The sequence below is a fragment of the Sinohyriopsis cumingii genome, chromosome 6 (genome assembly GCF_028554795.1).
Source record: "Sinohyriopsis cumingii isolate HCF-2022 chromosome 6, ASM2855479v2, whole genome shotgun sequence".
In the NCBI taxonomy this organism is placed as follows: domain Eukaryota; kingdom Metazoa; phylum Mollusca; class Bivalvia; order Unionida; family Unionidae; genus Sinohyriopsis; species Sinohyriopsis cumingii.
This window is the reverse complement of record NC_142966.1, coordinates 46171161-46198910: the sequence shown is the minus strand read 5'-3', so window position 1 is coordinate 46198910 and position 27750 is coordinate 46171161. Positions and strand designations below refer to the sequence as shown.

The window sequence follows — 27750 nt, the reverse complement described above, 5'->3', positions numbered from 1 at the left end:
CGATTTGTTTATCGCTAAAATAGGCAACTCTAGTAGGTACTAAAGTTCCAAAGTAAAAGTTATATATACCATTTTGATATGTAAAATTAGAATAAGTATATTTTATAATATTAATGATTTCTGTTTCCATTTATTATATTTATAATCATACTTAAAGTCTAGTTTTATGCCATTTTGTTATACTGAACTAATTTTCATAAAATCTAGTCTAGTTAAATAATAACTTCTACAATGCCATATTTCAAAGTCACGTGACAGCTTAGCATTTCCTCGATAAATATTTATTAACATTATTATATTTAAATATTATCTAACTATAGTAAAGTTGCATCAATTTGTTATTTAAAAAAATAAATCCAGCTCATATCGTATTATATTTAATTAGAAATCAAAAGTCTCTCTTATTCAAATGGTTTTATTGCTTTTGTTGCAAAATGATGATACCAGTAAAATACCTGTTGATAGAACGGATATAAAGATATTGTAATATACCAAACTGGATATATTACCACCTGTTCATGTATTAACATTTAAGTAAACTAATTTCTGTATTATGTTCTTTAAATATTTATGTTTTGATTTTTGTTTGAAATTTCTGCAAATAGAAAATACTCATCGGTTGCTTTGTTGTATTTATGATATTCGCTTATGTTACATATTCATTATATTTTAAGGACTCTGTAGCCATATGAAATAAAACATTCTAAACCATTTTCTAATGCTCTACCAAATTTAATTTCTTTTACTTAGATTAAATTGACTTTGCTTACAAAGGTAATCTTTTTCAGTACATAATTTAGTATTTAATTAAATTCATTATATAATCATGGTTTCTGTGTTTGAATAACATAGCTCTATGCATGTTCATTAATTTTACACCATTATTAAGGCATAGTTATAATAATCTCTAGTGTACTATATATTTTTCCGTACAATATACGGAATATAGTAGCTTGTTAACAACAGAGGAAGATCCAAGATTTTCCTTAATTAATTTTAGTTGATGGGGAGATAGGTACTCTTTAATTAAACGTTCACCTGTTAGTTGATAATTTTTGAACAAATGGTGAAGTTCTTATGGCTATCATGATGAACGTCTATAAATCTGCCTTTTTTATTTGTATCGTTCCATTTTGTTTTATACTTACATGTAATAATCAGAGCCTCTTCTGGTGCCCAGCGTAAGTTTCATGTAGAATAGTATTCCTACACCTAAGAGCAAAGGAAAAGGGGGGCGGGGGCATTAAAATAGTGGAAAATGAACTGAACGGATTATATTTATAACAAGCAATTGTTATTTCCCGTTTATCTTATACAAACTCACTTCGACAACCTTTTCTGAAGTACACGTTTGTTGAATATAGTTCATATATATTAATCACTTTTTCCCCAAATGCCCTGTGATTTAATTGGATCTGTCGCAGTCTAGAGACTCGTTATGTTTCAAATACTAAGAGTTTTCTTTGTGCTTGATATTACTCCATGTACATTCAGATTCCATCTTTTATGTTAATGGAATCATGTTTTCTGATATTTCTCGACTGTTAAACGATTCATCACATCGCTTCCACTTTACGAGTAAATGAAGCATTCCTTTCATTCTCTTTTCATTACAAATCTCATCAGCTTTGTGTGTGTGTGTGTGTGTGTGTGTGTGTGTCTTAGTTGTGCTGGTTGATTTTATGAAAGCTTCTGATCTAGTTGAGCATGATATTTTACTTGAAAAATTGAAACTTCACAACCTCAACAACAACTCGTTAAGTGGTTTAAAGACGCAGATGAAATAAAGAAAACAAAACGTTGACATAAATGGCGTCATGTCAGGCGAAAAACATGTGACATGTGGAGTCCATCAAGACTCTGTTTTAGGGCAAATACTGTTTATTATATTTATAATTGATCTGCATTTGTATACAGTAAATACTAAAACTGATCTCCATGCTGAAGACACCAATTTATCTGATATAAGCACATCTAAACCTACAATTGAATGAAACTTACATAATCCAATTGTAAAACTCTCCAAACGGTGTAAACATGGTCATTAATTTAGACAAAACCAAAGCGATGCTGGCAACAACTTATTAGATAGGCAACAGAATTAACGATAACATTCCCCACATGCATTTTAAAGACGTGGACCTGAAGAATGTTGCTCAAGATAAACTTTTAGGAGTGCAAATTGGTAACAATATATTATGATCAGAAGATATCAGTAATGTTACCAAAAAGATGGTTAAAAATATCTTGTTACTATCAGAAATTAAAGAATTTCTAAATTCTACCTTAACCACAGTATCTTATTTTACAAAAGTTATATTCAACCTCATCTGGACTACTGAAACACAATATGGAGTAATACTTCTAAAACAAATCTGTTAAAAGTTGAAAGACTTCGAAAACGAGCCATCAGAATTATCCATGACAGCAAAGCTCATAGTGTCCATGAATGTATAAAGGATCTGAAGATCACGAATATCTATCAAAGAATATTTTTTTAAAGAAAGCTAAATTTACCTATAACGTTTCCAATGGGTCTTGCCCAACGATATGAATGATATATCCAGTAAAAGGACCAATAATAATACTACAGTTTCTAGTCTATAGATGCTGCGCTCTGTGTTATCTAATAACTCTCTTCTTCCTAAGCGACAACTAAATTATGTAATAAGATAGTTTGGTTTTCTTGGGTCCAATCATTTGAAAGTGTCTACCAAAATATGTTAAATAAGCATTATCAGTGCCTTCCTTTCATCACAGATGTTTGAAATGGATGCAATCCAGATAATGACTATAACCATTTATTGCCAACTTTGTGGTATATTTGAATATGTATATATTATATACAATGTCACTCTGTGTGTGTGTGTATGTGTGTGCGTGTGTGTGTGTGTGAATTTAAAGGTATTTAATCAAGCACGTGTGTATACACAATGCTCTGTTTAATAAATCCATACTTAGTTGCTCATGTGTACACTCATAAATTAAAGACTTTATTTTTATTTTTATTATTATTATTATTATTATTATTATTATTATTATTATTGATATTATTATTATTATTATTATTATTATTATTATTATTATTATTACATGTTTGTAAAGCATACTTCCACACTTGCTTGTTTGATTCCAACTCCAATTTTAAGCATAGTAGCTAATTTCACGAGAATAAAGACAGACACAAATAGCAATGTCAGCTTCACAGACGCGGTTGCTTTCTCGTGCCCAATAGCAGTAGATGTTTCTCTATGATGGAGATCTCGATCATTTCTAACTTACCATCAAGGGGTAGGGTCTGGGATGGGGAAGGTGGTGAGTTAGTGTGAGATAAGGATAAACACATGGGCCAATATCGGTTGATTGCTAAATATGTCTTTTCATGCCCAGTAGGCTTATACATTGATTTATAGTAGGTGAACGTAGCAGTTTTTTTGTTGTGACCTTGGGGCTCTGCACGTATGGGGTAAGGATAGAACATGGGTCTGGTTTAAATCTAAAGGTGTTTTTTTTTTTGTTTTTTTTCTGGCGGCAGAAAACGTATTTTATAATATCCTTATAATGATTATTCAATTCATATACCGGTTAGCTGAGACCTTTACCATGACACTACACCCTCTCCCCCGGGCGTGTGCATCAGAGAATAGTCATCTTAAAATGTAAGAGGAGTTAGAGTTAACGTGACCGACGGACTGACGTGGAACAAGTACAATATCCTGACACTCTTTAGGAAGAGTTTTTATCGAAAGAATGAACTCAATGACGAGATAAGCAAAAATAATTTTAAATTAGTAACGACATGCTATTATATTTTTTATCTATCTATGTGTACATAAAGTCAAGTTTAGATTGAAAACAAACTTTTGAGAGGACACTTGACTACAGTCTCGAGAATGAGGAACAAAAAGCCAAAATTTCTTATACATGTTTTGCCTCGGAAAAGGTAAATAGCTGGTGTGTTGTCTTCATTGTTGTTTTTGAAATTTGGTTGTGTTGTTGTTGAAGTTTTGAGATTCACCAAACATACAAATTCTTATTTTGCTCCGGAAAGCAGTGTGGCTGAAGAGCATCAATGTTTGCCGAACGATTTGATTCACTTTCATATTTTTGAAATCTTCAGTTCCATTGGCTAATTCAAGGGTCACCAGAACACGTGCCCTAAAAGTGGTCGCTATCAGATCAGGTAGGACAGTCGAGATCTGATTTTAATCAGACTGATGTTATCTTGTACAATACTTACAGATAATGAAATGAAAAATCATACGATTTTCGGAGCGCTACAACCAGTGAATAAAGGCAGCAATACGAAGTCGTGTTCAATGCCAATATATTGATATGAATATAGCCAATCGAATTTAAATTTGCAAACAATTAATATGAATATAGCCAATCGAATTTAAACTTGCAAACAATTAATATGAATGTAGCCAATCGAATTTAAACTTGCAAGCAATTAATATGAATATAGCCAATCGAATTTAAACTTGCAAACAGTTAATATGAATATAGCCAATCGAATTTAAACTTGCAAACAATTAATATGAATAGAGCCAATCGAATTTAAACTTGCAAGCAATTAATATGAATATAGCCAATCGAATTTAAACTTGCAAACAGTTAATATGAATAGAGCCAATCGAATTTAAACTTGCAAACAATTAATATGAATAGAGCCAATCGAATTTAAACTTGCAAGCAATTAATATGAATATAGCCAATCGAATTTAAACTTACAAACAGTTAATATGAATAGAGCCAATCGAATTTAAACTTGCAAACAATTAATATGAATATAGCCAATCGATGAAAGTGGCAATAAATCAATATGATACAACCAATGGTAAATGTGTTCAATGAAACGCTCACTGCGTAGGGAAATCATGTGTTATTGACATTTTAAACTCAGTACAAGCTGCCATGAAGCGGTAACATCGGAAATTGTTCTTTCTTTATGTAAAAGAATACAGAAATAGTTATTAATACTTTAGGAAAAAGACAAACGAACGTAAACATGTAAAACCTTTATATCCAAAGATATTGAAATCTTTCAAAAATATCAGGTAAAAATGTTATATGAAAACGTTTTTGGTGAGAAATTAAATAAATTATAAAAATGTAAGATAAAATTTAACTTCGAAGATACTTTACTATTTTTTTTTCTTTCTCCATGTTCCGTTGCATGTTGATGACAGTTTTATGAATATAAGCTAGTTTTCATCTTAACGAAGGACGCATTAATACTTGTTACCGAAATTTTGCTGCTTGAGTGGACGTTCAGCATTAATTCTTAGGTCAATGACGTCATAAAATCTTACAGGATTCCCACCCAGTTTGTTTCGATCAGAGGTGACCAACCTTTTCGCATAAGGGGGCGCATTACTTTTTTCTCACTCACAGGGCTGTTTATTAACTTGTCCTACGTGTTCCAGTACCAGTCAGCACAAGTTATGAAAGTATGGTGGGCCAAATAGAAACATTTATCTGGCCTCAGTTTGGACAATCCTGGCTGAGATCAAGATCTTTTTGAAACAACGTCATCCTTAAAATAGCATGTATTCACAAGAAACTTCACATCAATATCTTGAACATGTTTCTCAGCAAATCCGTGCATTGTATTTTCTAGTTTGCTTGCGCATGAGCAGCTAAATAAACACCCGAGTTAACCTTGATCTACTCTGACTGCCGAATCACTTATATGTATACATATGTATACTCGCGCATATTCTAAAGTCTTGCTAGGTAAATAAAATTTGGTCAAATGCTTCTTTATTCTGTAATTGTGCTCAGACATGTTTGGAAAACATAATCGCTGAGATTCTGGAGGATCGTGTTATATTTTGGACACTATGGTATGAAAAATCACCCGATCTGAGTGAGCTGGGGATCCTGTCAAATTGCACACCATCATGCAACTTTGTGTTTACAATGAACGTCTAAAACAAACAGTCAAAGAAAGGCGTCGAACTATAAGTTATCCTCATCTATTTTCATTTATGCAAAATAAAATTATCTTATCTATTTTGGCAACACTTGAGATTCAAGAGGTATCAAATACAGTATTAATTTGTCTGATTTTTACAGCCTGAAACATTCGATAAAAATTAATGTACAAAACTAAATATCTTTCAATTTTCCACTTAGAAGATATTAACTTGTAGAAAGTGTAATATCAAGTGAATATAGTGCGTGCCGTATTCAGTATGATTTAAAGTTGTACATATATGAATACCGTTATTTTCAATGTATCTACCTTATCACATTTTTTAAGATACTATAACATTTTCCCCTGAAATTTACAAACTGATAAATTTACACTGAAATATTCAAGTAACTAATAATCAAATATAATATTATTAGCATTATTTACATTTTCCATGTAATAAATGTTTTGTTTAGTTTTAATTAATTTTTTTTAAATTTTGTACTCTTTATTTCTAAAAGTAATGAAATCATTATATTTACAGCCATTGCTCGACAGTGGAATTCTTACACCATCATGCATAGATTTATATATTTTACATTACTTTCAGTTTTCTTTGTAACAAAAGGTAAATAAAATAAATAATATTTGCAAATGTTAAAAACAGTATCTAACTGTTTCAGCGCAGTTGGCGGGAAATGTAAGAAAGCCTATCATATTGATGATGAATGGTATTTGAGAAAATGAAAGTTACCATATTGGTACATGAATGTGTACGAATATTCACTACACATACACAACCATATATGCATGATGACACATGAATGTAAAAATGTACTATTCTCCAGTTGTAATCAATTATTACACATTACAAATATGTTGAGTGCTGGAATTAAGAATATCACATTAGTTGAATTCTACCAATACAAATCAAGTTGAATTCTACCAATACACATCAAGTTGAATTCTACCAGTACACATCAACTTGAATTCTACCAATACACATCAAGTTGAATTCTACCAATACACATCAACTTGAATTCTACCAATACACATCAACTTGAATTCTACCAATACACATCAACTTGAATTCTACCAATACACATCAACTTGAATTCTACCAATACACATCAACTTGAATTCTACCAATACACATCAACTTGAATTCTACCAATACACATCAACTTGAATTCTACCAATACACATCAACTTGAATTCTTCCAATACACATCAACTTGAATTCTACCAATACACATCAAGTTGAATTCTACCAATACAAATCAAGTTGAATTCTACCAATACACATCAACTTGAATTCTACCAATACACATCAAGTTGAATTCTACCAATACACATCAAGTTGAATTCTTCCAATACACATCAAGTTGAATTCTTCCAATACAAATCAAGTTGAATTCTACCAATACACATCAAGTTGAATTCTACCAATACACATCAAGTTGAATTCTACCAATACACATCAAGTTGAATTCTACCAATACACATCAACTTGAATTCTACCAATACACATCAAGTTGAATTCTACCAATACACATCAAGTTGAATTCTACCAATACACATCAAGTTGAATTCTACCAGTACACCTGAAGCTGAATTCTACCAATACACATCAAGCTGAATTCTACCAATACCCATCAAGCTGAATTCTACCAATACCCATCAAGTTGAATTCTACCAATACACATCAAGTTGAATTCTACCAATACACATCAAGTTGAATTCTTCCAATACACATCAAGTTGAATTCTTCCAATACAAATCAAGTTGAATTCTTCCAATACACATCAAGTTGAATTCTACCAATACACATCAAGTTGAATTCTTCCAATACACATCAACTTGAATTCTACCAATACACATCAAGTTGAATTCTACCAATACACATCAACTTGAATTCTACCAATACACATCAAGTTGAATTCTACCAATACACATCAACTTGAATTCTACCAATACACATCAAGTTGAATTCTACCAATACACATCAACTTGAATTCTACCAATGCACATCAAGTTGAATTCTACCAATACAAATCAAGTTGAATTCTTCCAATACACATCAACTTGAATTCTACCAATACACATCAAGTTGAATTCTTCCAATACACATCAAGTTGAATTCTACCAATACACATCAACTTGAATTCTACCAATACACATCAAGTTGAATTCTACCAATACACATCAAGTTGAATTCTACCAGTACACCTGAAGCTGAATTCTACCAATACACATCAAGTTGAATTCTACCAGTACACCTGAAGCTGAATTCTACCAATACACATCAAGCTGAATTCTACCAATACACATCAAGTTGAATTCTACCAATACACATCAAGTTGAATTCTTCCAATACACATCAAGTTGAATTCTTCCAATACAAATCAAGTTGAATTCTTCCAATACACATCAAGTTGAATTCTACCAATGCACATCAAGTTGAATTCTTCCAATACAAATCAAGTTGAATTCTTCCAATGCACATCAAGTTGAATTCTACCAGTACACCTGAAGCTGAATTCTACCAATACACATCAAGCTGAATTCTACCAATACACATCAAGTTGAATTCTTCCAATACACATCAAGCTGAATTCTACCAATACACATCAAGTTGAATTCTACCAATACACATCAAGTTGAATTCTACCAATGCACATCAAGTTGAATTCTACCAATACACATCAAGTTGAATTCTCCCAATACACATCAAGTTTAAATGGTACCCACATCATCTGAATTTTGGCTTTCAAAAATATCGAACAGACATTCAGACATTTTTCTAGGATACGTCGCTGATGAAAATTAAGTAAGAATGGTCATGATTAGTTTAATTCGCCGTTTCGATGCCCATTTTTCAGACATAAAAATAACATTTCCTTTGGGTTGACATTTTTTATTTCTGAACATCTTGCCAGACAACAATACAATATCCATCCTTACCGGTGATAGCCTAAATACATTTCCTAAGATGACAAGAAATATATAAATGATAAATCATATACTATGAAATTCACAGCTTGAATATAAAGTTTGTACAATCGGCATTAACCACTCAGCAGGTATGTCACATGCTAAACATACACAATTAAATTTCGCGTTTTGTTATAAGTCGACGGAAAGTAGGAGATAAATATGGTGTAGGGGTACGTCGAGGCCGTCAGGCTGACACGTATTCATGAGCCATTTGAAATGAGTTCTTTCTCCTGACTAGGAAAAAAAAAACCACGAATGCGGTTTTGTGTTTCTCAATTCCCCTTTCTAGGCTTTCTGAACATTTTCGCCTTACAGCAAGAATGAAATTCTAAACTAATTTTGGTATTTATAAAAGTTAAATTTTGGTGCATCTAAGAATATCAACAAGCAAACGTAAGGGAAAACACGCAGATAGTTTCCATCTTGGCGTGTGATGCAGAAGAGACACTGAACTTCATAACAATAATGCAAGTTTAAATTGGTATGCAGTACAAATTTAAACAGTCAGTTGTTGAAGCACTCAGATTCAGCTTGTAGAATAGATTTAAATACTCTATAAATGTTCATATTCCATAACACTAATGAACAAAGAGTTAATTACACGATCAAAATATGAAGACACTGGCTTGCAATAAGTATTTGTCCACACATTGTTTGATCGGTATCATCTGCTTTCCCAAAGTAATGAAAGCCAATTGTCAGTCTTTGACAACACATTTCTAGTTTCTGTCATTGGTGTTGATTGATCAAATTGAGAACAAATTCTAGTCTTTGAATAAAATAATTATTCCCCAAGAACTGCGGTGGTTCATTGTCAGTGGTATTGGACTCGTGGCCAGCAGACTTTGGTTCGATTCCGACCATCTAATTAGTCGGCTTCCATGATGTGTTCTTGAGTAAGGCACCCTACTCTTTTGCTTCAGCATGGTACAACATTAAAGGTATTGCTGTGTCGTAAAAACCCTAATCAAAGCAAGCAGACATGAAATGATAGCGTGTCATCACAAAAGTCAGGAGTTAGTTACTACGATATTCAAACACCGACTTATTTCGACGCCTGGTTAATAAATATAAGTTGTCTGTTATCGTGGCCATCATTACGACATATTTTGCTTACGCATTTAATCTTACGTGTTTAATCTGCCGTTCGATACTGATGTTCAATCCGAACTTCCGTATCGCACAGTACGGATGGTAACTATTTAGGTGTTTTCACTGAAGTACGCGCAAGAGAATAAAACTTGCATAAATCCCAATTCATTTTGAATTTCATTCACACTGTAACACTACAAAGATTCAGAAGGCGTAAAAGATTAGAAGGCGTCAAAGAGGGGGTATGTAATAGATACAAAACCGATTTCATGCTTTTTTTCCTAGTTGGGATGGGGGAAGGAAAGAACTCATGTGAAATAGCTCATGAATAAGTCTCGGATAACGGCCTCCATGTATCCCAGGTCATATCAAAAAGTTGTTTTTCCCCGCACCATTCAGGACAAACACACGTATGTTGTTTTGTGATCATGTCAGTCATTGGTTGTTAGGGCTTTTGTAACATTGACTTTAATACTGTGGAGTTTGCACCTGTAATAATTTGTACTGAAGTTGAATACCTTTATGAAAGCTGCATTTATTCAGGGTTGTAATGCTTAATAATTATATGTTGCTAATTAAGTACATGTAATGAATGAATTCTATTAGGCAAGTTGTACTGTGTTATTCCATCTGTTTTTTAAAAATTATATTTCTTTCTTTTGGTCAATAATTTTTAATTATTAAAAGCACTTTAAAAATATACTTTTACAATGATTGTTTTGATTATTCTTTTGTCTAAATATAAAATAAAGAAACAGTCTGAGAAGGATACACCAATGCCGAGCACTGGATTTAAATTTCCTTCAGTTCAGACAGATAAAGCACTCTGACTACTCAACCCCATGGCCAATACATTAAACATATAAGATACTCTATATATGTCTATGACTGGTCAGTACACACTGGTCAATACAGATATTCAGGTGTAGCTATGTGAACACATGAGATACTCTACATGTGTATATCAATCCTGACATAAAATGACATGAGATACTCTACATGTATGTATCAATTCTGACATAAAATGACAATGTCGTGCTTTTGTTATATAAAATTAATCTTTAAACATTTTATTATATATGAGGTGCAATAAGCCTTTCATACATTCTTAATGCGTAACATCACACAATTCTACAGGATCGGTTATTATATATCAGAGACAATGCTTGATTAAACACGCTCAGAAGACATGAATTAAAATTAATTAAAATATTGTGTATACATGTACTCTCATCAAAGCACTTGTCTTAATTAATTTCACAGATATCTTCTAAATGCAAATCTTTTTTTAACTTACAATATTAAAAATATTCTAAAGAGGACAATACATAACATGAAAAAGAAAACAAATTCAACAAGCGAAAACTGAGCACAATTTTAAGAAACCGTCTCGTGAAATTCAAATTTCGTAATATCTTGCACGCATTTTGCTCTATTACTTTTGCGTCTTTTCTAACTAAAAAACAACAAAAACAAAGCAAAACAACCTCCCCTTTAAGTATTAAACACAATGGAAGAAGAAACACTTGGAAAATATAGAGAAGAAGAAATACAGCACGATATGAATCATACACCAGTTAAATTTAAGCAAAACACTTTATAATACTTTTGAAATGTTTGGATCGATTCTATTTCTTTAATTAAGACATAAAACAAAAGAAGCATTATTGAATTAAACGTTGATAAGCGAACTTTTATATATCCGCTGACAAAATGATGCCGATTATTTCATAATATCCATTTTCAAAGAGAGCATCACAAAGGGCTTTAACTGTGGCTTGTTCTCCCTTAATTTGAGTCCAGCTTTTAAGAATTTCATAACAAAATTCTGCATTCGTCCATTGTTTGTCTTCTTTTTCCTTCTTAAGTTGCTTAATGGTATTAGAAGGTATGGTTAGTACGTGGTATTCTTTACCCAACTCTATCCATTGCTGGGCACATTTTCTCCAAATTCTCTTATTTGATCTTAGCAGCTCTCTGCGATGTTCCCACCTTCCTGGATCAACAGTTGTTGTAACTTAAAATTTAAGGAAAAACAAAACAATTCACCTGGTTACAATCACCTAATTACGAGATTAAGGTTGCCCTATGCAAGGACTACCATCAGGTGGTAATTTGCATTTATACAGGATGCCCTTTCCCTGTGAAAATAATTTATGCACGAAGCCCTATCTAAGAGAAAACAATTTATACAGAAAATTCTTTCCCTTTGAAAGTTTGCTTGCATGAATACATATCAGTATCCTAGCGTTTATCTTCCGTTATGTTCAAGCTATTTAATATTTATTAGTTATTTTATTATGTGAATGGGTGAAATTAAAGCTTTCTTTTTCATTGATTCAGTACAACTACACACACACACACACACACACACACACACACACACACACACACACATATATATATATATATATATATATATATATATATATATATATATATATATATATATATATATATATATATATATATATATATATATATATATACACACACCTTATGGCAAACGCTTTAGATAGGTTCATCGTGAATCTAAGCTATTTATACCTGTGCATTTGACAAAATTACTTCATTTTGACAGACTCTTTGAAAATAGACCTAAATTTAGATATTTATAAAAGAATGCAAAGACCTATACATTGCTTTTACCGTATGTGTGTGTGTTCGTGTGTGCGCGTGTGTGTGTGTGCGTGTGTGATTGTATGTGTCAATGAGTCTAAACGGTTTTCACAATAGTTCATGGTTCAAAATTACCAGCTTTAGAATCCTTTTCTGGATCAGAATCTGTATCCTCGATATACACCTTAATTTCAGAGCCTAAGACGAAACAAAAACAAACAGTCAAAAATAATGATTTTACCGTAATTATAGCCAAGGTGCAAATGTCCCTGCAATTTTGGCACCTGCAGTCATAATATTATAGTACTACGAATTCAAACTAGAGTATATTCTGGTTACTTGATTAATATAGGTACAAATAAGCCGCACGATCGTTGGCAAAGTAGAAATAATTTATGTCATCTCTTGGTCGCAAATGATTAACGAGCCACAACTACTGCTTCCTACTGGAAACAACTGTTGCTTCTTGTCACTGATACTCTTACTGGCCACCGTGTTTGCCATTGTGATAGATCTTCATAAAATAATAAATTCCGACAACTAATCACTGTATACAGCTACATGATGCTTCTAATCATAATTTTAGCATTAGCTGAATCACCAGTAGTAGTAAGCAAGGACAAATTTAAACTAACAGGCAGTTTAGCATAAAAGCACACCACAACATTGTTCTGAAGACCTAGATTCACCAAAGGCTTAAAAAAATATTTGTATCACATTTGGTCTCTACTTTATACTGACTTCTTCACATTTTATATTTGCTGGATACTACTTCACATATAGTACATTTTCATTTCGGTGAAGTTGTCTCCCTTACACATGATGTGTTGGTCACGAGTTATCTGTCTGTCGGTCTGTTTGAAGTTTTTATCTTTCCATTTTTTGAAACTCGATGAATGTTTTTCGATCATACTTGAAGCTATGATAGGATTGCGTTATATATTAGTCAAATAATTATTGAATCAAACGTACGAAGTAACAGTTCTTTAGTGTAGATAGTATCTCAGTAGGAGTATTATACCTGGTCTCTCATCATCCTTTCTGTCAGAACGTGGCCCAGTCACAGATACTGAATGGAAAAGATTAAATCGATTGCATTAAATTATATGCTTCTACAGTTGTTTAATAAGGACTTATCCTGTTCAAGCACAGCTGTGTGTATCAACGCGAAAAGAAATTTGTATTTTATCATTCGGATCTGTCAACAAACATAAAGTCTATATACCCTAAAGTAGGTATTTTATCTTCTGACCTTTTCCCTAGCAAAAAGTCCGTAAAGTGGCTAGTTTTAGCTGCGAAGAAAGTTAAGCAATTTAGCGGTCCGGAAAAGAGATCGTGAAAATAAATCCTATTAGAATCTAACACTTATATTATATCCTCACAAGACATGCAGTCGCTAACAAATAACTCAAAAATTAAGTTAAAAATATTCACTATGCGGGATATGGACTTTTTGTTTCTGTACAGATCCGAATGATATAATATCCACTATACGGGATATTGACTTTATACTTGTGAACAGATCCGTATGATATAATATCTACTATACGGTATATGGACTTTACATTTGTGAACAGATCAGAATAATAAAATATACGTTTGCTACATAGACAAACTTTATCTCACCCAATTTGCTATCATCTTTTCACCCCATTAAAGTCTGCCTTGATTGCCATTTATGACAGTCATTGTGCTTTGTTTTCTTGTTGCATACAGTTAAGAATGCCAATGAAGTAGTGTTTACTATTGCTACGTATTCTTTGACGTAGTTCTTGAAGCCCACTGTTTGACTTTTGTTTGCCAGATTGCTCTTTCTGTCTATGTCAGACTATTCTATTTTTGTGATGTGATATTGCTTTGTTGTAATTTCCCAAATATTAAAACATTTTTTTTCTAATATCATTTCATATGTGCAATTTCCCATTACTTAATCTTTACTATTGTTTGGAGCTTATTAAATAATATAGCTAGCTATACCATGATCATGCCTTCTTCTTGTTTATTACCTGATTCATCCGAACTGCCAACTAGAAGAGGACATGCTGATGCTAGAAAAGAAGAAATAATGAAGCATATTTTTATATAGCTTTTCTAACTTTGACTTGATTATGCTCAAACTGAACTTTATACACAGAACGTCAAAGGCAAACAGAAAACAGTAGATAAAACGGAATGAAGTAAGCAAATCCACACACACACACATTTGCTAAAAGATTAAATCAAATTAAAATAGTGTACTGATAAAGGTCTTATGTTGAAAGTGTATTTACTTGTTCTGCACGGTAGTAATTAAAGTGTATGTATGTGTTCTGCAAGGTAATGGTTAAAGTGTATGTACGTGTTCAGCACGGTAATCATTAAAGTGTATGTACGTACTCTTCACGGTAATCATTAAATTACATGTATGTGTTCAGCACGGTAATCATTAATGTGTACGTATGTGTTCAGCACGGTAATCATTAAATTACATGTACGTGTTCTGAAAGGTAATCATTAAATTGCATGTATGTGTTCAGCACGGTAATCAGTAAAGTGTATGTACGTATTCTTCACGGTAATCATTAAATGGCATGTATATGTTCAGCACGGTAATCATTAAATTGCATGTATGTGTTCTGTACGGTAATCATTAAGTTACACGTACGTGTTCTGAAAAGTAATCATTAAATTACATGTATGTGTTCAGCACGGTAATCAGTAAAGTGTATGTACGTGTCCTGCACATAATCACTAAAGTGAATATAAGCGTTCCGACCAGTAATCATTAAAGTGTATATATGTGTTCAGCAAGGTAATCATTAAAGTGTATGTACGTATTCTGAACGGTAATCATTAAATATACATATACGTGTTCAGCACGGTACTCATTAAAGTGTATGCATGTGTTCAGCACGGTAATCATTAAATTACAAGTACATGTTCAGCACGGTAATCATTAGAGCGTATGTACGTGTTCTGCACGGTAATCATTAAATTACATGTACGTGATCGGCACGGTAATCATTAAAGTGTATGTACGTGTTCTGCAAGGTAATCATTAAAGTGTGTGTACGTGTTCAACGCGGTAGTCGGTAAAGTGTGTATACGTATTCTGCACGGTAATCATTAAATTACATGTATGTGTTCAGCACGGGAATCATTAAAACGTATGTGCGTGTTATTAATCATTAAAGTGTATGCACGTGTTCAGCACGGTAATCATTAAAGCATATGTGCGTATTCTACAAAGTAATCTTTAAAGCGCATATACGTGTTCAGCAAGGTGTTCTATATAATAATCATTAAAGTACATGTACGTGTTCTATACCATAATCATTATATTACATGTATGTGTCCAGCACGGTAATCATTAAAGGGTATGTACGTGTTCTGCAAGGTAATCATTAAACTGTGTACGTATTCTGCACGGTAATCATTAAAATGTGTACGTGTTCTGCACGGTAATCATTAAATTACATGTATGTGTTCAGCACGGGAATTATTAAAGTGTATGTACGTGTTCTACACGGTACTCATAAGTGGTAGTGGATGAAGTCCGATAGGAGGAAGCAAGGATTTCTGGCTCGAGGTAGACAAATAAATGTAAAATATGATTTTCATATATTTTAAACATTGAAATTTCATGATCAAATACTGTATGATCGGTTTCGTATCTAAATCATACATTTTAACGAATGTGTCGGATAAAAATCAGACACAGAATGGAAAATAGTTGTATTTATAATGGAAAATAGTTGTATTTATACTCTGGAATGATCCAAGAGTTGTGGATTCACGTTTTTGTTGGCACCAAACAACTAAGCAGTGTGTCAACACATAAATGAGGCAGACTTTGGCAGAGTTCTTTCTTTCTCTTTCATGCAATTCCAAACATACCTGTTTGTTGTGGGTTGTTTCGGTTGTGATCATTTCCTCCGCTCCTGTCCCTCCTCTTTTTACAGTATCTGTATATGAAAAATGCGACGACCAATATGGCTACCACACTACAGATACTAGATAATCCAATTACTATGTCCATCCGAGTGCTTATTCCGCCGTACGTATGGCTAGTTCCATCGGTAGAATGGCCTGCAAATAAATATATTTTTAAATAAAATACTAGTATTAATTCACCATCGTGTTTTCTTGATTTGATCTAGTTTTTAATGCGTTAAATTAAAAATTCAGGGCTGAGAAAAGGAATGACCTACGTCTGATGAAATATCCATCTCTGGCTAGCTATATGTGAACATTTGATGATCTCTTTACGACTGGCTACGGTACTATTTTGTCATCTTTGCATGAAATAAAATGGCTTTTTATGTCTATACTTCTATAACTGGGTACAAGTTCACTTGCTCCAACCGAAAGGACGCAGGCTTGAATCCTACCATGGGACCAGCCAGGGTTAGCTACCGTGGTATGTCATTGGGAAAGGCGCTTAACTATTATTACCTTGCCACTAAATAAGATACTTAGGCTACTGTTCCATAAAGCACCAGACCAGATCTTGTATCCATTTGCTATATATGTTGTCAAAAGTGATTTCATTTTGAATTCACGAAAAAATGATAGAATTATTAATCGTCTCACATAAAAATACCATTTCTAATCTCTATGGCTTTCTTAACATCTGTTTCAGAGACGTTTTTTGCAAAATTATGGCCATCTATTGCCCATGTAGTCGCTGCTCTAGTAGTAAAGTTGGCGCATGCCGGAAACATATCAATTTCTTTTCCTGTGCATGGATTGCACGTGCTGGGGTCATCTGGTACTTGATATTCCTCGTAGAATCTAAAAAGACACGAATGATTAGAAAAACTACAATGCATCACAGACATCCTGTCCAGGTATCAATTTGTAAAAAAAATATTCTTTGAACCATTGCTCGAACCCCGAGGAGAAATTACTAGAAAAAAATTATTCAACGTAATTTCGTGTTTGATTCCATAACGATCTACCATGACGTGTCTGAAGCTGAGTTTCCTACCGAAAAATAGCCAGATAGTAGATTCCCCACCCCACCCAATTCAGAAATGTTTTCATAAGATTCAAGTCATTCCCCCACCCCGGGAAACTATACTTTAGAGTAGATTGTCCGCACCCCTGGAAAAGTCGCCATATAGTTCTTTCTCCCACTAGAATTTGGGCTCAGTAGAAAAAGTCTACTCCATTATCAGTTACACCCATTCAAAACGTTTATCTAAAAATTTATAGACCAGGTATAATTAAATAAAAACAACGGAATTTAATGAAAGCATGTGCCTGTGTCGTGACGCATGAATCGAATATTATAGTGTTGAGTTAAATACTTCATAAGCTTTACTTTGTTGGCATAATTTGAGAAAAATAATTATTTAGCAAATTTTGTCCACAAAACATATATTCTATATTATTTTCTCTGCTATTGGCTATGACGTAAATAAATTTCTGTGGGATATTCTGCAAAGGGGACATTTTTCCTTTGGAAAAGTCGATCTATTTTATCACATGAGGAATAATGGTTCTATACTAGTTTAGCACATGGAGAAAACGGCTATAGTGTAGTTTTTACTCGCAAAATGTGGATGTTGAGAGGAGAAATGATTATTGTTGGACAAAGCGCCCCCCCCCCCCCCCCGAGGAAATCTGTGATAACCATTTTGCCTGGAGTAAAATCTACTCCGGGGAAAAACGAATCTCGGACTCTTCAATTAATTCATAAAAATGGAAGTTTCCGACCAATCAGTGGGCATGAAACAAGGAAGTAAAATGTGGAGCTTTTTTCGCTTCAGATTGGTATAAGTTTGCTATGAGTTATATAAATCAGATTCTTCCTGATGTAGTCTTTGGAGTACTTGCGTGCTCTCAGAAAAGACAACATAGATACTTACCCGCTGAAACATTCTCCACACGGCTGTGTGGCTTTGTCAGAGCAGTTGTGACGATTTCGGTGGGCGCAGTCCTCAAAACAGTTCTTGCAGCCTCTCCTACCGCCATTATTGTATGTCTTTGGAGGACACACTTTACATTCTATACATTCCATATCTCCGTAAATTCCTGTAGCATTAAGGACCTACAAAGATGTTCATTTGTGTAAAAGTGGGCTGCATTGCAGAAACTACGTATGGGGTATTGATGACTTTCATCTTTTACGAGTCAATAGAACAAATTCAAAATTAAAGGTTAAATTTACGCTTCAGTCATTAATGTTTGAAATAAAAATCTTAGTTTAGATAGTTTCTTTATTTTCATTTGCAGTTCGCTGTGTTGGCTTACCCAAAACATAGCCACTGCCCACAATCGTTTGGATTTTTGTAAAGTATTTGTTAGGTTGAGAAACGGATCAAAAATGGATTACGATTGCAGGATAAATCGTAGCATGACGTCTAAAAAGGAACAAAGGCAAATTTAATATTGAAGAAAATAGCTTGAAATTTTTTATTAATTTAATTTTCTTCTCTTCTTTAATTTCATGCCATGTTTTATTATATCTGCTTATCATATCTGCGTCCACATGCAACACTTGAACTCTACTTCAACCTTAAGATAGTAACGCGTGCTTTTGTAAGATAGTACTTTCCTCGTTACCTGCAAAAATATTGATTTACCAAAGCTATACAATTTTATTTCTAGTCTCTTTTTTTCTACACAAAGCACATTTGTCTAAAGACGATGGTCTAAAACTTAAATTTCTTGTCGTTTCCTTCAAACCTTCTGTATGTATAAAATCTATGGCAGGTAAGTCATGATCATGTGGAAAGAACTGTAAGTATTCTGCGAATAAACAGTAATAAGCCAAAACATGGAGATCATTTCTGTATAAATATGGTACGTGAAGATATATTGAAAGCTGTGTTATCAAAGTATTTTTTCTGATACAGTTTGATTTGTTTGGATAAGGGAAAATTAATTCGATTCATTGAATGTAATGATAATTTGGATATTCACCTGTTTGGACATGTCCCGTCCATGGCCTCCGGGGCACTTGTCACACTTAGAACAAACATTACCTCCCTTATAAACCCTGCCTTCATTGGCACGGCATGGAATCGTACGGCCCATATCCTTGAAATCTGTAATAAACACTTATATATATATATATATATATATATATATATATATATATATATATATATATATATATATATATATATATATATATATATATATATATATATATCATGAAAATTTAAACTTATGTCATCTACTTGTGTAAAGAATTATGTAAACAAAAATGTCATTTGTCTGCCTTAAGTGCGTTTTGCTTAATGGGGCTTAAAAAGGTCTTTATCAAGAATTTCAATTTAAAAGTAAAAGTTAAAAATCTGATAACAAAATTAAACAAGATGCTTTAATGATCACAAAATATAAACAAATCATTTACATATGAATACAAAAATAGTCCCATTAAATTTTGTATACCTACCTCGAGTTGTGTTCACTTAATTATGCTAAAAATGCTTTGTCTAAAATGTCCAAGTCCCAAGAAGTTCAAAGATGTGTTAATAGAAAAGGAGAATGTGGTGGGGACAGCGGGCATACAGAATTGAACACTGATTGAGTCATAATTTCTTTTTTGTTCCTTCAAATATTGCATGTCATCATGTATTCATATCTTTTCCACGCCACTTATAAAAATAAAAATGTTATTTACGCACACATTTGTATCGCTAAAAACTGATAGACTGGTATCTAAATGTTGCTAAACGCTCGAGTAACATAGTCATAAATGCCGAGATGCTCCCAGGATTTCATCATAAGGGGATTACCTCCCTTGTCACAAAAAATAAAGGGGGAGAATAACAATAGTTACATCACACTTTAATATCAATCTCTTTCTTCCTGTTCCAGTCTGTAAGACCCCGACTGAAATTAAAATCCTTAAACGCTTTGCCTCTAGTTCTATAAGCATTAATCTGTCTCAGCTTAATATGTTCCTTATATGGGTTTGAATATTGTTCTGTACTGAGAACACCCTTTCAGTGTGTTATCTGAAGGGGCATATACATAGCTAGCTAAGCCTGCTGCAACAGGTTTGAAAACTGTTCTTTATGGTTCTCATGTACAATTTTCCACAGCTCACAGGTATTGTCTTTTAGATACTTCTGCTCTAATATAAGATTTTTCACTAATATAAGCTTTGCCAAAGTATAACTTTCTTAGCAATCCATTGACTACCACATTTACTTTTCCATAATACCGTATTAGGATTTGCTGTCCATTAATGCCCTTGTCTACTTGTACAGAAAGAGGTATTTTGATATATAAAAAATAGCTTTACTCCATAATTTCATGTTTAGATTTTTACTATTATATTTATCTTAAACGTTCTGCTGGGGCTATATGGTTTTGTAACACATGATACGTTGGGGATAAATTGTGACGCGAGAAGAAACAAAATCTGCTTTTAAATTGCCTGTATTTTAATTCGGCAAACAGCATCTTCTACATTTATTTCGACATACCTCTGTAACGAGGGATTGATCGTCATACCGTCTGGTTTTGTTCATCCAGCATTTACATAGGCCATGTCCGGGTTTAAAATCACTCACTGCTATCTCCATTAACACTTTCCTACTTCCAATAATCTGATATACTTCCTAGATGAAAAATAAATTGCCTTCATCACTATGATCAGCCAGTATTTGCCGAACGAATTCATTATGTAAAGATGAACCACAGCCATTTTGGATCACCAAGATAGCCCGTATTCTAAACGCGCATTTGTAAACTTCCTTGATGCGAGGTTGAAACTACGAAAAAATGCTTGTTACAAGGCCCAATGTGCCAATTAGATTTAGTTTAAGAGCCATCATGTCAAGCGGAAAAACCTTGGTGTGCAAATAGGTATAAAAAAAAAATATAGCGAAAAGTGCGAAAATATTTCTACCAGCATAACTTTTGCTGCGACAAGCATTTTAAGATGGAACGGCTAAATAAAATTGTATACTGCGCAAACTGCATTTCATACGCTCAAATAGAAACTAATTTGCGCGAGTTCTCGTGCATCACCGTTTTCCAAGTGCGCAAATACATAAAAATATTGTGCGAATCACGTGATCGCGCCCCGGGGAGAACCTCTTAAAATGTAGCTTACTGCTTGAGTAACACAGAGTCATAACTCTTACTAACTCAAATTGATCAGATCAATACTATTAAAATAAGAACATTATTAGTTGATAATTGAAAGTGAAAGGTAAAATTGAGATATTTGAAAGTATAAGGTAATGTTACGTAACACATCTTTCTTTATATCAAGATTCATAATGTTCACATGTAAGTAGTAAGGTGGGATACATTAGCGACAATGGGAATTAGCATTACAGAGACCCCTGGGTCAGATTAGCGACAATGGAAATTTAACATGGCGAAAAATCGTGGGTCAGATTAGCGACAAGGGAAATTAACATGGGGAATAAATCGTGGGTCACTCTAGCGACAAGGGGAATTTAACATGGAACTATAGTGTGGGTCTGTCTAGCGACAAGGGGAAATTAACATGGGGAATAGAGTTTGGGCTTTTGGGATTTTGTTTTTATTTTTTTAAATTTTTTTTAAAAAAGGGGTAGGCAATTGAAAGGCTATCTCTTTTCGAGAAATATGGCTGGCCCTGAAAAGGGCCTTTGGGTTTATGTTAATATTAATATTAACATAGATGGCATCTGTCACATCTTCTTCTTCTTCTTCTTAAACTCCTTCTAACTGCCGGTCCATACACAAGTACCCTCTTGAGACATCCTTGTCTTTCTATGTAAACTCTCCTCATCCATTGACTAGTATCTGTCCTATCAACAATAGTCCACTTGGACCTGACATACATGAGCATGTCCGTCCTAAACATCATGGAAGACACAAGGGTGGATGACTCAACTGTGGTCCACATCTTGAAGCGACGAGAATAGGTGAACCAATGCAGTGAACTGCGCTTATTTATAGGTACAGGAAGGATTGAAACGGATTGAATTCATTCACCAATCCGAACACGCGTTACAAAATTCAGTCAGCTCGCATCCAATCCGAAGAGAGCAGTCTGTGACGTCACGTGGTCTATATAGATTCGTTAGCGCTTGTGTGCAGTCAATCTATGCGACAGTGATTCAACATGACGGAAACTCAGAAAACGATCCATTGGGGTGCACCAGCATGGGAGACTGCCCAAGGGAACCCGGACTTACTTTCAGAAGAGGTACATTGGGATTTTGTGGATTTTCTTACCTCGCAAGAATTTGTTCCGGAACCTTCGTTACCTTCTTCATTACCGCAAGTGAAGAATTTTAGACAAAGACAGAAAGAAGAATTGGAGAAATTTATGCAACGACAAAAGGAAGCGGAACAAGCTTTTCTCCTACAGCAACAGCAACAGCAACAAGAAGAGGTAAGAAAAAAAACAACAGCAACAACAGCAAGAAGAAGTAGCAGCAAAGAAACAAGAGGGTGAAAATCAAACGGCTACGGTACTGTTGGACATTTTAGCGGAGTTAAGAAGTCTGAAACAAATGTATCAGACTTCTTTATCACGACCGAAGAGAATACGACCTTCCCAAGCTAAACACGCCAACCCTGTGACTAAGCCTATCGTACCACCCTTAGTGATTTCAACCCAATCATCAGAAGTAGGCCTTGGCCGTGGCAAAGGCTTAAGGCAGTTAAAGTTGATTGGTTAAACTCACCCCTACACCAAAATAAAAAGGCCCTTTTCAGGGCCACCCACATTTCTCGAAAAGAAATACAATTTTAATTGCCAATAACTCAAAAAAGCAAAACAAATAAACAACCCATTTTACCCTTATAGTACGTGTCTGTGTATGAGTGCGTGAGTGTAGCTTCTTATTTTAAAATCAAAACTCAAAGACACTTGCCTTATATCATTCATGTATTCTTTTATCCATTTTTTACAATCCAATTCACAATTCACCACAGAACACTTTAATTAAAAGTTCATTGACTTCTTCTTTCTCCTTGTTTAGTCTCTCTGTTTTTTGAATTTCTTCACCGTTTTTTCCTCATTTTCTTCCCTTCTTCTTTTCTTCTCCTGTTTCTTTGCTTCTTTTAAATAGAATTGTCTTCTTTTTTCCTCTTCTTCCTCTGAAGAATCCCTCTCTTCTTTCGAAGAATCCCTCTCTTCTTCTGAAGAATCCCTCTCTTCTTCTGAAGAATCCTTCTTTTCTTCTGATTCCTCTTGTTTCTTTTTTGGGCAATGTCCTTTTTCTTTACAATAATAACAGGTATCTTGACTTTTGTCTTTTTTAGCCCCTGTTTTTTTCTTTTTTGACGGTCTGGACACTCGGAAGACCAATGCCCTTTCTTCTGACAGATATAGCAAGTATCTTGACTTTTATCTCGAAAGGAAGGAGAGTAGTCCGTAGGCTGGTCTGAAGAGAATTTTCTAATGACCCCTCGCAAAGCTCTGACGAAACGTTCCATCTGGGTAGTCTCTTCCATCGTTGCGCTCGGCTTGAGAGTGAAATGAATAGTGAAAGGACAAGACACACACCCTTTTTATATACGCTGGTTTGCCATGACTATAAATTAGTCTATGGTGTTTAAACTTGAGTCTTTTGACGTTTTGCACTCAAGATGAAACGATCCTATTCATTTGAGAAGAAAGAAGAAGAAAGTAAGAGGCAGAAACGTGATCTATCGCCTCGTACCAGGGCTGAAATCTTGGCACAAATTCATGCCAGTGATTTTGAAGAGGACATGAGTGAACCAGAATCAGAACCCTCTAAACCAAGTTCACCACCCTTAGTCAACCCTGAAAAGTACTATTCCATTCGAGAGACGGAAAAGCGCTCCTCTAGAAAATTTAGAACCACGGCTTACACCTACACGGTGAAGTTTAAAGATTTCAAGTCCGACGTACCCTTGGAGAAAGCAGAAGGGTTTATCACCGAGATGTGGGATTCTTTGCTCACCGCACTCAAGCGACAATGTCAAGCCAAAGAAGACGATCGCTTGACACTATCCATAGATCACGACGGTTTGAAATCCCCTGTTTGGATCGAGTTTAGCAGACCCGCAGAACTGACCCCTTCCAAAGTCATGGACAAGATACAACAGGTGCAACAATCTAATGACCAGTTTGACATCACCGATGGTAAAGCCACACTGAAAATGGCCCACGTCTCTCCTCCTCAAGGAACTGGATGCAAAAAGATGTTATTGGTGGACGACCTTCGCAACACCAAAAAGAGTCTCGTCCGAGTTAACAACCCTCAAGACCAGATGTGTTTAGCCCGTGCCATCGTGGTGGGACGAACCTATGCCAACAAGAACGACACGGTAGAATGGAAAAGAACCTGGAAAACTATTCAACGATGCGATCGAGCCAAACAACGAAACGAAGCAGAACTCCTGTTACAACAAGCCGGACTGTCCAAAGACACACCCTGTGGCATTCCTGAGATGCAAAAATTGCAAGATGCCCTAGCTCCACGCTACACCTTGAAAGTGCACCCTCAAGAAATGCGTGGAACTCTGTTGTTTCGAGGCCAAGATTTTAAGGACGGAAAATACATTCACCTTTATCATTACGATGAACATTTCGATACCATTACCAGTATCACTGGATTCCTGGGATACGGTTATTATTGTGAGAAATGTGACTATGGTTATAACAATCGAGAGCAACACAAGCATTGTGGAATGAAATGCCCAGGATGTTTGGCCTCTCCACCCTGTCTGAGCGAAGGACCAGTGCCTTGTTCGACTTGTTTGCGCACGTTTGTTAGTCCTACCTTTTACCAACAACATTTGAAAACACAACGTTCACAGAAGAAATGTGCTTGTCAACTCCTGAGATTGTGCCCTACCTGTGGACAAAGCATACTTACCAATAATGCCAAGGCACACGTATGTCGAGGAAAGAAAAAATGTCACATTTGTCACCACATCGTGGACTTGGAACACCAATGCTACGTGCAAAAATACCAACCCCCACCAGAGAAAGAGGACGGTCACAAGAAGAAAGGCAATTTCATCTTTTTCGATTTCGAATGCATGCAAGAGACCGGCATTCACATTCCTAATTTCTGCGTGGCTCATCGAGCGTGCGAGAAGTGCATTCAAGAACCTATCTTCAGTCATTGCCCTCACTGCAGCAAGATTCCTGGAGGACGTGAAAAAATCTTTCGGGGACCGAACACGTTAGCCGATTTTGCCCAATGGGTCTTAGACACCATCGACAAGACGTGGAGCCAAGAGGACATCGAACGTTACGGAGATTGTCATCGTCATGCCACGGTGATGGCTCACAATTTCTCCGGATACGATGGACAGTTTCTTCTGAGATACTATACGGAACAAGGCACCGAACGTCCAAAAGTCACTTTGAACGGAGCCAAAATCATTTTCATGCAAGTGGGACAAGTGCAGTTTAAAGATTCGATGAGTTACTTGGCCATGCCTTTGAGCCGAATGCCTAAAACGTTTGGAATGACAGAAATGGCTAAAGGGTACTTTCCACACTTTTTCAATACGGAAGCCAATCAACATGCCGTTCTACCCCATTTGCCTGAGGCTCACTATTATGACCCCGACAACATGCGTACCGAACAACGAGAAGCTTTCTACGCTTGGTACCAGGCTCATGCCTCTGACCCCTTCGACTTTCAGGAAGAAATGCTAAAGTATTGTCGTTCCGACGTGGACATTTTACGACGTTGCTGTGGAAAATTTCGAGAACTGTTCATGGAACACGGAGGGGTTGATCCTTTGAAAGAAGCTTGCACCATTGCCAAAGCGTGTTCCATAGTGTACCGCCAACGATTCATGCCTGAAAACACCGTGGCTGTCATCAGTCCTCAAACGACCCACTTTGTCAAACGTCAATACTCGGTCAAAGCCCTACGCTGGTTACATTACTTGTGCGACAAGGAAGACAAATGGATTCAGCATGCCCGCAACGGAGGGGGCGAAAAGACCATCGGAACGTATTCGGTCGATGGCTGGGACTTAGAATACCCCAATATCGTGTACGAGTTTAACGGTTGCTTATTTCATGGATGTCCCGTCTGTTACCCTGACCGTGACACTAAAAATCAGTTTTTGCAACGAACCATGGAAGACTTGTACCAGGACACTTGTCAGCGACGCCTAAAGTTAGAACAGCAAGGATACCAAGTGGTGGAAATGTGGGAACACGAGTACGATCACCGTTTGAAAACCGATCCCGAGTTTAAACGCCTCGTGGAAAGTTACCAGTTCATGGACCGGTTGAACCCGAGGGATAGTTTGTACGGAGGAAGGACCAATGCCACCTGTTTGCTGTACCAAGCCGACGAAGAGAAAGGAGAAGAAATCAAATACTTGGACGTGTGTTCGCTGTATCCCTACGTGTGCAAATATTGTCGCTTTCCCGTAGGGCACCCGCAATTGCTGACGGAACACATCGACCTGAAAAACATTCGACAATACGAAGGCTTGATCAAGTGTAAAGTTTTGCCTCCCACGAACCTATACCATCCCGTCTTACCTCACCATTGTCAAGGCAAAGTGATGTTTCCCTTGTGCCGTACTTGTGCCGAAACGTGCAACCAGGACCAACCTTGCCATCACAGCCAGGAAGAACGTGCCTTGACGGGAACCTGGCTCAGCGTGGAATTGTTCAAAGCTCTGGACATGGGATACCAACTGTTAGAAGTGTACGAAATTTGCCACTTTCCCAAGACACAACAGTACCACAAGTGTGACCCTACTCAGAAAGGCATTTTCGCCGACTACGTGGATGCCTTTTTGAAACTGAAACAAGAAGCCAGCGGCTATCCTTCCTGGTGTCACACTCCCGAAGACCAAATACAATTCAAAGAGAAATACTACGAACAAGAAGGCATCTCTTTAGACCACATCGAAAAAAACGAAGGCAGGCCATCGTTTGCCAAGGTGATGTTAAATTGCTTGTGGGGTAAAATGGCACAACGACCGTGTTTACCCAAGACGGAATATTTGACAGAACCTTCCCGCTACTTCCAGATGATTCACGACAAAACCAAATACATGGAACACGTGGACGTCGTTCGAGAGGATTTGATCTTGGTCAATTACGAAGAAGATCTGGACTTTGTACAAGACGACCCTTTTGGAAATGTCATCATTGCGGCTTACGTGACAGCTCATGCTCGCTTAAAATTGTACGAAGCTTTAGAACTGTTAGAAGAACGCGT

General features: G+C 35.4%; 1 protein-coding gene across 6 annotated transcripts in view; it reads right to left on the bottom strand.

Annotated features, from left to right (window-relative positions):
• Window positions 1-27750, bottom strand: part of LOC149796857 (uncharacterized) — a 67491-nt gene that overhangs the window by 11745 nt on the left and 27996 nt on the right. For 2 of the 6 annotated variants that reach the window (XM_089961494.1, XM_089961493.1), the window contains exons 2-10: window positions 19538-19662; window positions 18481-18662; window positions 17211-17401; window positions 16505-16696; window positions 14635-14676; window positions 13650-13697; window positions 12764-12826; window positions 11925-12026; window positions 1149-1212 (exon numbers count right to left, since the gene is read on the bottom strand). In XM_089961494.1, coding sequence (XP_089817620.1) covers window positions 1149-1212; window positions 11925-12026; window positions 12764-12826; window positions 13650-13697; window positions 14635-14676; window positions 16505-16696; window positions 17211-17401; window positions 18481-18662; window positions 19538-19651 — 998 coding nt within the window. In that variant the 5' untranslated portion in view covers window positions 19652-19662. Of the gene's footprint in view, window positions 1-1148; window positions 1213-11586; window positions 12027-12763; window positions 12827-13600; window positions 13698-14634; window positions 14677-16504; window positions 16697-17210; window positions 17402-18480; window positions 18663-19537; window positions 19663-27750 lie in introns of those variants that run through there. The other 4 variants (XM_089961496.1, XM_089961495.1, XM_089961492.1 and 1 more) reach the window with 3 other exon arrangements.